Source organism: Pangasianodon hypophthalmus, chromosome 2, assembly GCF_027358585.1.
Source record: "Pangasianodon hypophthalmus isolate fPanHyp1 chromosome 2, fPanHyp1.pri, whole genome shotgun sequence".
Taxonomy (NCBI): Eukaryota; Metazoa; Chordata; class Actinopteri; order Siluriformes; family Pangasiidae; genus Pangasianodon; species Pangasianodon hypophthalmus.
In genome coordinates this window covers 33546171-33557939 of record NC_069711.1, presented here as the reverse complement: position 1 = coordinate 33557939, position 11769 = coordinate 33546171, and the positions used below count along the sequence as shown (strand labels likewise).

General features: G+C 37.2%; 1 protein-coding gene across 5 annotated transcripts; it reads right to left on the bottom strand.

Annotated features, from left to right (window-relative positions):
- Positions 1 to 244: 244 nt before the first annotated feature.
- LOC117597338 (inactive histone-lysine N-methyltransferase 2E-like) lies at positions 245 to 9021 on the bottom strand. 5 transcript variants are annotated; one of them, XR_008301363.1, is made up of 14 exons: positions 8577 to 9021; positions 7414 to 7549; positions 7101 to 7263; positions 6783 to 6975; positions 6543 to 6644; positions 6358 to 6429; positions 6126 to 6218; positions 5275 to 5367; positions 4486 to 4578; positions 3845 to 3916; positions 3155 to 3260; positions 2847 to 2911; positions 1949 to 2130; positions 245 to 1845 (listed from the first exon to the last, which is right to left on the bottom strand). XR_008301363.1 is itself a non-coding variant. In XM_053232110.1 (14 exons), exons 2-14 carry the CDS (start codon positions 7699 to 7701, stop codon positions 2038 to 2040), a joined length of 1293 nt encoding a protein of 430 aa, XP_053088085.1. In that variant the 5' UTR covers positions 7702 to 7764; positions 8577 to 8655; the 3' UTR covers positions 245 to 2037. The 5 variants fall into 5 exon arrangements, 4 of the variants coding, with proteins under 4 accessions (XP_053088085.1, XP_053088082.1, XP_053088083.1 ...); XM_053232110.1 differs by adding an exon at positions 7690 to 7764 and having other exon boundaries at positions 245 to 2130; positions 8577 to 8655; XM_053232107.1 differs by having other exon boundaries at positions 245 to 2130.
- Positions 9022 to 11769: the final 2748 nt, after the last annotated feature.

Below are 11769 nucleotides of genomic sequence, written 5' to 3'. Positions count from 1 at the left end.
AGATAAGCAGCCGTCTGCTCGTGTTTTATTCAACACGGCTTTTTCTAAATGCAGCTGAATCCGCTGCTGGCATACACACTCACGATGGAAACAATGATGCCTTGTGTGTGTGTGTGTGCACGTGTCCTAATCTTCATATTTGTGTGTCAAGCTTGCCGTTGGTTCAGCCATGTAGAACGTTAATAAGAATGGAAATGCCATTTCAGGGCATAGATAAGTGGGGTTGTTGGCAACACACACACACACACACACACACACACACACACACATACTGGTTTTTAAGTCTTACGAGGACTTTGCCGGCCAAACCAGTTGAAACGTGGTTTAAGGGGACCCACCTTTCCCTTTGTGCTACAGCAATGCCGTAAACATCAAAAAATTTGGTTTTTTTTTAGCAAGACAAATTTCACTTCAGATTTCTTCTACGCAAAATTAAACTCTTAAACACAAGACCTGACATTATGGTTGCATATAAGGACCGTCTGAGAAGCTCCCGCCTCCGACAGAATTGGTACTTATAAGGTCACACCGCTTTATCGGGACATCAGTTTAACAATACACAAAAAAAGACTTTACACTGTATTAGAAGGACAGGCATGTTTTATTGGTACTCGACTTAACACAAACACAAACATGACCACATGGTGATTTACCGGGTCACCTGTGACTTAACAGAACAAGTCCTTCTATACAACAATTACAGAACATTAAGCAACTCAGGTTAGGGATACTACAACTGAGCACTTAAAAAACATAACTGTTAACTGTTAACATAATTTTTAACTCTGTTAAATACAGTCCCCTCTGAAAAGCAAGTTCAATTATATTGTTTTTCCTATACCTAGACATCTGGGTTTAAGATCAAATGACGAATATAAAACGATAGCTCAGAATTTTAGCTTTTTTTCCTGATATTTACATATAGATTTTTTAAACATTTTATTTTCAAGTGATGAAGTATGTTGGAACATGTGACTGGTGTTTCTTGTTGCCCAGGTGTATCCTGTTAAATTGATAGTTTAAAGAATTAGTAGCTATGAACAGCTACTCTTGTTTTGAGCGATGTATATGGGATGTATGTATGCTGGCTTGATACAGTTATTGCAAGTAAGGGATATGAACCAAATATTAAGTGCTGTTTAATTTACTTTAAGAGAATTTGTGCCTATACCAAAAGGTGCCATGTTTTAATCTGTGTAACACAGATATAAAAATCAGGAAATGAAAGCTGAAATTCTAAACCATCATCTCATATTCATCTTTTGACCTCAAACCCAAACGTCTTCAGTGTATAGCAAAAACAGACTAATTGAGCTTGCTGTTCCGTTACTTTCAGAGGAACCTTTATGTAGCATCCCTTGCCCATTTTTCCTGCTTCTAACACATCAACACAGAGAACTGACTGTTATACCAATATATCCCAACCCTCAACAAATGCCATCGTAGAGAAATAATCAATGTTATTCACTTCACCTTTCACTGGTTGTTATGTCTGATTGGTGTATACAACACGTATCAAAAGAATCAATTAGATTGTGATGTTTAAAATTGTGAACCTTATAGCCAGCTTATTGCACATAAAACAGCAGGTGCTCTATGGGACATGGGCAAAGCATCTGTGTTTGAGACTAAACAAACAAGTATATAAATATGCACATCATACAACCATAAAGACTGGGAGATATGATGACATATACTTTTGTTTCAAATTAAAAATAGGTAAAACAAAAATGATAATTATGAGTTATATGACTAAAATAAAAGTCAAAACCACATATATAACTTGGAAAATACAACCAGAACATCCAGCTTTGGCTTCTTTTGGTGGGTGATCCTTCTGCATCCCTGTAAGAAGAGATTACCACATTATTCAGCACACAAACAGTGTGGACTGATCATGACCAAAACAATTGGGCATGTAACACATCAATATGTTAGAAAAACCTACCAATCTGCACTGGTGCACTCATAGACACATTCATATTCTCACTTTCAGTGCCATTCTCAGATTCACTTCCATCAGTTTAGCCAGGAGAACTAAATGAACACCACGGTAGGGTCAGGGTTTTGGGTTTGGCAGCCATGGCAGAGTCTACATTCCCACACCAGATATCTCCTGGGGTTTGGAAGCTTTTAAGTGCAATGAAAGAAGATGACGTTGCCTCTGTAGTACGCAATGACTTTTGTAATTTCTAATCCATCAGTAGTTTTTCTTATTTTCAGTACAAGAAATTACAGATGACTGAAGACACTCCTCAGCTTCATCCACTTTAGCTTTGCCCTCTGCCATTAATGATTCCTCAACATCTCCATGTAAATCACTTCCACCAGCTCCCTCTCTTACTTCCAACAGTTGCTGGCTTGCAGATGTTCCAGTGACTGTTGTTGGCAGCATTAAACTGTCTGATGCACTGCCTAAAACTGCAACTTTTGACGTTCTGTAGGTCTCAGACACTTGCTTACCCTGAACTTTGCTTGAAAGATTATCTGAGGTTTGTGTATAGCTCGCTTCACTGTCATAATCTACATCAGTCAACTGCTCCTCATAAAGTAAACCAACTTCTTCTCTGGCCTTAACACACACGTTTCCCTTGCTTGCACCTTCAGGATTCAACTTGGCAATCTGGGAATAAATAGCCTTTCGTTTCTCCATATTCAAGGGGCATTCTCCTTGTAACTCTACTGAACTCTCAGATTCACTGTCTGACTCTGACTGTGGCACATATTCTTCATCTAGTGATTCATCCTCACCAGTACTTACTCTCTAGTACCAGAAAACAAACGATCACTAGAAATTGCACTTGCAAATGACTAAAATTTATATAATGAATTATAAATGCACTCACCCATGATAGTGACTCATTCTTAATAAGTTTTACAAAGCAGGACTTGTGCCAAAAACAATTGCAGACTGCAAAAGAGAGAGAAGTAAATAAGTAAGAATGTAAGATTTCAATACAAATAAAACTAAAAACACCACAACTGTTGCCTTAACTCAATATAAAAAGATGAAGCTTAGAATTTTATTAATAATTTTCAAACCTTATGAATTTATGAGACCAGGACCACTGTCTGGAAACAATGGGCCAATTGGACAAACCATACCAGTTATAAATTAACTGCCATCTTAAATACTGTAAAGTACATTACTGACCTTTGCATCTCAGACCAATCCATTTGAGTGATGCTACAGGTCCAACACATGCTGCACATTTGTTCATGCTCGAAACAGTTGTGAAGACCATTTCATGTTTACAATTCTGTGAATAGAATTAATAAAACTCATTTGACATCACAACCAAAAATATTTGTCTAAAAGTAACTCTAGTGGAGGAATAACATGGAAAGCAAAATCCATTTATTTGATGTTAGATGATGTGCACTTTGGGCATTTTCACAACTCAAATACAAATACAGACAAAAAGAGCATGCCTGTTAGAGGTTTTACTCTTGACTTTATATAACAAAAGCTGAGGTGACAAAATACTAACAAGTATCTGGATATTCTAGATACTGCATCAGCATTCTCTTTCACACGTCTTCATTTTAATTCTGGATGTGTTTAAGTATGAGGCAATGGTGACAAAAAAAGCAAAATGTATGTTTTTAAAACAAATCAAAAATGATCAAAATAACTGATAAATATAGGTTTTGATAGCAGAACATGTTGCTCACTAATGTGATATTCGACATAGTGTATGAATGGCTTTGGTCATTACACATACAGTAGATATTTGAAATTATGCAACATGAAATAAATTATACAAATAATGAAGGAAATTATTGATGATGTATTCCATAGAAATATCATAAGCCAGAAATAATGTCTATCCAGCAAACTTACTTTTTCTGTTTTCTCACTTGGTGCTATTGTATCTTTTTCCTCAGGCCCAGATTGCTCCTTCACAATGGTAATCTGAAATATTAGACAACAAAATGTTAAGGTTACAGATTAACCAGGCTAGGAGTATTTTCTGGCAAACACCAAACACCATTTTCATGAATTAAAATGTTACACCGAGTGGGTGGTGGGTACAAAAGTTAGTGTCACATTCAAGATCCAAAAGGGCAATACAATTTTTAAACCTATTTTGGTTCAAACATGCATTAGCTTTAACTAATGGTGTTTTCCATGCAAACTACACCATTAAATAGGCAACAGTAGTCTACAACAAATGTGCTATGCATCAGTTCCTTGACACTCACACTATACTATGTCCAGTTACATTTTCTGACATGTCTGACCTCCAACAGCTCTCTGCATGCATGTATCAGGCACACTTTACTCTCGCACTCGACTTTATGACTATTTGATATACAGGAAGTGTATCCAAAAAAAATTGAAGACATCAAAAAAACTCCATTCTCATTCCAAACATCAGACAGGCAGGGCAGCTATAGTGTCTTTCTAACCAGTTTAGTGACATTAGCAGGCAATGGCTATCCTTTTGGACATAATTAATCAGAAGATGATCTCAAAATTACCTTTTCTGTCTCCTTTCTTGGAACCTCAGGCTCCATCTTGTCCTTTATAGTCGTCAGCACTGTTGTAACCTCAGTAATGGTTCCAGCTGTATTCTAAAAACAAAAATAACAAGAGATTTCTATGATGATAAACCAGCACCCAAGTCAGATCAATACACATTTACAGTGCACCACTCCCAGTGACTCTGAAGAGGCAGATAAATACCTAATAATGTATATGGTGTTCATGATATAGCTTCACAAAGTGAAGTCCCTCGAGACCAGGTTTCTGTCAGACGCTTTACACACAGCTGCTGATGTGCATTTACTATCACATGTCTACAAGGTCCCATTAATACCCAGTGTACTGATAAACCAGTGCTGTGCCACACACAAGCTGATGAACACAGAGTCATCATATAAATCAATACTGTCCTCATATACCATGTACTAGTCAAACACACTGACACACACTAATATTCCTCTGGTAGAGGATCCTTATAGCATAGTTCCTAAAGGTTCTCATTAGACACAGTGTTCTCATAAAACAGGTCTCAGCCATACACATCACATACACACACTAACTACATTCTTAATATAGTGCCTACAACTGCAGACACTTCTATCTCTGTGCTCAAGAAATGTTTCCAGTGCGAGGAGCAGCTCACAGACACACTTCACTATTACAGTGCACCAGTCCCAGTGACTTTAAACAGACAGTGTACTGTGATTAAAAACTCCCTCAAACTCCGCAAACTGCACAGAACAATTAGGGAGATAATTAATCAGATGATGATTTCTACAATTTACCTTTTCTGTCTCTCCTCCTGGAACATCAGTCTCCAACTTGTCCATCACAGACGTCAGCTCTGATGTAACCTCAGTGACGGCTCCAGCTATATTCTAAAAACAGACATCACAAAACATTTTTCTCATTTCACAATTGTTACACACACACACAGTATTCCCAAGAAGAATTTGGAATCAGCGATTTTCTGTAACAGTTGTGCTGGAAGTTTCCAACGAGTTTCAATCAACAAATTTTCAGTTCATCCACAGTAGCGCATCAGCTGTCTTCCATCATTGCATCTCTCAAATGCTCTATAGGGTTTAGGTCAGGGCTCTGGGAAGTGTTCATATGTGCACTGTATATACAGTATATTAGGGAAGTGCACTGTATATATGGTATACTATTTATACCCATATAATGAACATCCATCAGTGACAATGATGCCCGTAAAAACAGTGCTGTAGCTGATTAACTCATAACTGCACCCCACACACTGTAACGTGTGTGTCACTGCTGTACTCACGGTAGACCACATATATACTCAGTGCTGCTCCTATAATGGTCCCCTACTACTGAGGGATGAGAATATAACACACTGCACATAGTAAAAGGAATGAACTCTAGTCAGTAACTATACATCTATTAAATGCCAATTTAAGATAATGTATGTGGTGTACATGATATAGCTTCACAAAGTGAAGTCCCTCGAGACCAGGTTTCTGTCAGATGCTTTACACACAGCTGCTGATGTGCATTTACTATCACATGTCTACAAGGTCCCTTTAATACCCAGTGTACTGCTAAACCAGTGCTGTGCCACACACAAGCTGATAGGGGGATCATTAATCAAAACATGATTTCTATAGTTTACCTTTTCTGTCTCTCCACCCGGAACATCAGTCTCCAACTTGTCCATCACAGACGTCAGCTCTGATGTAACCTCAGTGACGGCTCCAGCTATATTCTAAAAACAGACATCATAAAACATTTATTATTAATAAAACCAAATTTTCAATACTTATTATTCAAGCTTGTAAATTGGGTATAGAATTGTATATGTAAAATCAACAGGTTTTAATTCATTATATATTTCTGTAAATGACCTGTTCTGTTTGGTTGATGGCTGCCTGGGTATCTTCGGTCACAGGGGTAAAGGGGTCTGCCTCAGAAACAGCCTACAGAACAGGTTAAAGAGCAAGATGAAAGGCATGTATTAAAACTGGAGCACTGCTTGGTTTCAGCAGACCATGTTAGCCATCTTCCAATTCTTTCACTGACTACAGGATACCTGGTGCTGTGACAGAGACTGATTGTCTTTCACCCTCCTGGCCTCACTCAATGCCATAGTGCTGTTTTCCTCTGGTGGCAGTTGGTGTTCTTCAGCTACAATCTGTGAAGATTTGTTAGGACAGTGTAAAATATTGGGAATATAATTAGATGATTGTAGCATGTAATGATTTGTAAGTTATGTTTGCACCGGCATGTTTAAGCGTGGCCCAATAACACTGAATAGTTCAATCTTCAATACCTTATTTCTCCAAGGCAGCTCAGAATTGCCATAGTCGTATGTGATTTCTTCTCCAGGGTCGATGCTCCTAGTCGCAAATAAACACAGATGAGGCTTTCCCTCTACAGTGATTATTTTCATTTTGCTGTTTGGGCTGATGTGGTCATCATTGACAAGTCTCCCAAGGGAACCATCTTCTCTGGAAGCATCGACACTGAAGCATGATATAAGACAACACATAACATCTTGTGGCTGCACAGAAGACCTTTTCAAAACTTTATGCATTAGCATGATCTTACAGAAAACATTATATGAAGAACAATGCAATGTTATACATACCATAAGAGTCTTCCATTGAAACGGAATTCATACATGAACGCTTTCATGGCATCGTGATATAACTTCTGTCGTCGTTCACATTCAGCTTTGTTTATGAGTTGTCCTCTGTACTCCAAAAGAAAATCTCCCTTATCAAAATGAACACAACTGAATACTCCACGTCCTGTATGAGAAAGCACAACACCTGTTAGTCCAGTGTTTATTCAAGCCGAGCAGCACATCTGCAGTGTTCTCTAACATCCTGATGCTCCTAAATAAGAATAATAATTTTTTAAACAAAAAAAATAACAAAGAATGACATATTAAGACTTACCTATAAATGAATTTATATATTTCACATCAAATCCCTCCTTGTCTTTGGCAGCAGATGTGAAATATTCAGCCTCCTGTTTGGGATTGTCTCTCCTCCTCCTCCTCAGCTTCATCTCACACAGTCTGTACACCGGGCGCTGTGTGTCCACGCACAACTCATCCTTAGTACTTTAGTTCATTTAGTTTATACTTAAGTTTGAAGCCTTAAAACACTTTGGCCTGTATATAGGTTATTGTTATATAAATGTAAAGCAATGTAAATTTCCTGTGAGCCTACCGAGGGCTCCATCAGTGATGCTGAGGGATGTGCAGTTACTCTGCTGTGACGTCACCGCAGCACCAGCACACACAGCTGATAAACAAACCACACCACTCTCATTTATATACTATATATAAAAATATATAATAAACATATATATAATAAATATATATAGTTATTTAAAGGTGCGAACTAGCTTATTTACGAGGCGTGTAGAGACTGTCAGGGGTCAGAGAGAGTAAAACCCGCAGCTGCAGCATGATAAAATGTTAAAGTGTTAAATCGCGCGCCCCCGACGCGCGCTCCCGACACGCACTACAGCGGCGCGAGCTAACAGGAAGTGGTGCAGCCAAACTAAGCAACTGCAGCTAACTAACAGTTAATAGAGTTCGCTCCAGGATTAATAAAATAACACCGAAATAAACACTTCTCCAGTCTCCATGCTGTTTGTTGTTTACCGGTTGTTGCTTGTGTTCAGCTAACGCAGGCCACTCGAAACCATTTGAGCTACAAACCATACACCCGCACTGTGTTCCGGAAGAGATGATTTAAAGATCAGCGATGTCGCACATTAGCATTAAATATCATTAGCAACGCTACCATGCTAATTTACCGATATTTCCCGTTTATATTAATTAAACCAAATTCACATAAACCATAACCTACACTTAAACTCATTCATTAAAAATACATTTGCCAAGTTTTTAAAGTAGAGAATTCTGTGATTATTATGGTAACTAGCAGGATTTTTAAGATATACTCATTAGACTAAACATGTACCCCATTCTCATGAGCATAATCTTTTATTTTTTAATCTGAATATGTATAAACTAAAGTAAACGTGCATTTTGCAATATAATCATATAAAGTACATTTAATAAAGTGTATAAAGTTAATTCTCATACCTGTTTTTTAAAGATTGACGTATTATGAGTTCCGCATGATGACGCGCTGCACATAGAGAAACTCCGCCCACAAACCGAGACACGTGACATGAATGACATCGGCCGCAGCCAATCAGAGCGCGAATTAGGCGAGTCAGCGGTAGCCAATCAGAAGGCTCAAATTTTGTGTGAGTGTGTAAGTTGGTGCAATACCAAGACCAGACTAAAGGGGGCGCTATATTAAATTCCGAGTTAACACTGTGTAAAGTCAGTTTCAGGGGTATGTGGTGTAAGTGGACTTCGACCGAAACTTTGAATTTTAGCTTCTTTTACTTAGATATATATAGATATATTAGAGGAATTATGGGGACACTGTCCCTGTCCTCATAATTCCAAATGTCCCCGTAGTGTCGGTACGTAATCAGGTCAAAAGTCCTCATAAGCCACAAAAACCAACGCACACACACACACACAGATTTATGACTGAACAAGGACAGCACAATATGAGCAGGTCTGAGGCAACAGATGTTGAGTAAAAGAGCTCATTCTGTTGATGATATTATTCCTGCTCCTGCTCTAATAAAGCTGCTGAACAGATCCACAGACAGAAAGAAGCATATAAAAGAATTATATATAAATAAAAATTTAAAAAACAAATTCAAAAACTCTTTGGAAAGCAGTTTACGACCCTGCGCCATGCAGTTCTCAGCTCAAAAACCCCTAATGAGAAACAAAAGCAACAAAAAAACATTAGAAAGGCTGTTCTGTTTGATGGCCAAGATTTATAATTACTTAAAAGTTGGCAAAGGTAGCAATTAAGTCCACAAATAGTAACAGCAAGCTAACAATGGAGTGTACTGCAAATAACAACACTTTGAGAGAAAAATTAAAGGCCTGAGAGAAGCATGAGTGAGAGGCGGAGGGAGTGTGGGAGGAACAAAACAAAGTTAGCTTCCATCTCTCCTGGTTTTCTGGGGCCAAATTCTGTTTTTTCAGCATCTGACTCTAAAACTAGTCCCTGATTTTCTGCATCAACAGCTGACATATGAAGCACTTTTGCTTGGAATTTAGTACCAAGTATCAGTATAGCGTGTGAACTTAATCTTTAATAAAAATCCAAACCAACAAGCAAACACTCAAACAAATATAGGAGGGGGGGGACAATAGAATCACGCCAGCCAAAAATCATATGAGTGTGAAAGAGCAGTTTAAATAGAGAGTGTGATTGGGAGAAAACAGGAAGCAGGAGTGCCAGAAGTCAGGTGAGTGTGAGCGTTGTGAAATCCGGCCTGGAATCGGATCAGTGGTGGAACTGGATGTGACAAAATCAGTTTTGTCCTGATTAAGCTTCAGTATGTTATAGAAATGTCTGACAGTGTAACTCTGAAAGAGATGGAAGTCTCAAGTTGTGTACTGATCTCATGTCTCTTGAATATCTTCTTTTCTTTTTGTTTTTTAGGAAAACAAAAAATGTCCTAAAATTGACCCTTGAGGAATTCCATAGGTAGATTTTTTCTACAAAGCAACAAGAAACTGTCTACTTATCATATATATTGAAATATTTAAAATGTATACCTGTACCTGAGAGAACAACAGCTGAGAGGCAGAAACACAATCAGCTTTTCTGGTTTTGCTTGGCGGAATTCAGTATTTTAAAATACTGAAGGATAATTACTACTTAAAGAGTTTTCCTCCAGTTTCCCAGTTTTAGTACTCCACACTTGATACATAAATCAGTTTTCTCTAAAATTTAGAATCACGTTTTGCAACATCTGTATTGAAATATCTGGAAGTTCTTTGGTCTAGCAACAGTTTTGGGAAATAAATGAGACGGAACTCTACAGTCGTGTATCAATCTCATGTCTTCTGATGATATTTTTTTTTTTAGAGCTAGTACATACAGTGAGAAAAACAAAAGAGGCCCTAAAATCAAACTTTAGGGAAATATTTAAAAATCTAAAACTATGCCTGAGAGAAAAACAACTGAGGCGAAAGCAAATTCAGCTTCTGGTGCTCCTGGTTTTGTTTGGCCAAATTTCCGTAGTTTTAGTTAACTAAAGCAGAGATCAGATTCTTAAACTACTTCCAAATTCACGCTTGATACTCAAAACAAAAGGGTCCTCATGACTCGTCAATTAATCTTTTTTTTTAATAGAAATTTAATACATCATCATATTGCTTTTGTCCTGTTTAAGCAACATAATCCATAAGCGTCATCCATTTTAAATACATGTGACACCTGTGTGGGCTATCGACAGTTTTGATAAATAAAATTTATAGTTGTGTATCGATCTCACCTCTCATGATGATATTTCTAGAGCTAGCATGTACAGTGAGGAAAACAAAAGGGGTCCTAAACTAGAACCTTGAGGACCTCCACAGGAAACATAGCTTTTGTATTTTAAAAAAAACTGATTCGAATTTCTTTCATAAAATTTTCTTTCATAAAATTTTCCTTAAACCATTAAAGTCTTACTTTAAAAAGGAAGATTATAAATGTGCTTGATCATATCAGATATTAAATCTAGCAAAATCTTTTTTATTCTGTGTTTTATATAGTGTTTTATTCTGATATGTGATAAGTGTAAGAAAAAGTTTGCGAGGCAGTACTGGAGTTATCAGATTATCATATAATTAGACCCATGCAGAAGATTTGTAGACTGTAGACTGTTGTCAGGGGCCAAAACTTGTTTTGTATCAGAGTATAATAGAGCTGTCACTATCGATTATATTGGTAATCAAGTAATCTGATAATTATTTTCAGGATTAATTGAGTAATCGGATTTTTTTAAATTCACAACAAAAATAGACTTAAGTGAACAATAACTTGACTTAAGATAATTATTTAATCTCATTAATCCATATATAATTCAAAAGTTTCCATCACTCAATATTTGATATGTGACCACAGTTTTATGACAGAAATGCTACATTCATTATAATTCCTTGATTTGTGTGATGAGTAACCACGGAAACATGCGAACTCAAAGCAGGAGTTATGACCTTATCACGAAACACGCGATGAACAGTGAACATTGTACACATTTGGAAAAATACTGATGCATTCACATTTATTTCACATTTGGTCAGAGATAATTAGCATTTCTATCTACGTTCTATTCAATTGTGTGCTCTGATGTGTGTTTAAGTGGTGAAACACTCTTTCGTAATGCGATGTGAATACATCATACACATCATACACATCACACTCTTC

Excerpts from the sequence above, each read along its gene's own strand:
- LOC117597338 (XM_053232107.1), bottom strand. The coding sequence starts at position 8,675 with ATGTCATTCATGTCACGTGTCTCGGTTTGTGGGCGGAGTTTCTCTATG. Across the intron at positions 6,430-6,542 it reads AGTCTCTGTCACAGCACCAG|GCTGTTTCTGAGGCAGACCC; the intron begins GTATCCTGTAGT and ends CCTGTTCTGTAG. Across the intron at positions 6,219-6,357 it reads CCATCAACCAAACAGAACAG|AATATAGCTGGAGCCGTCAC; the intron begins GTCATTTACAGA and ends GTCTGTTTTTAG.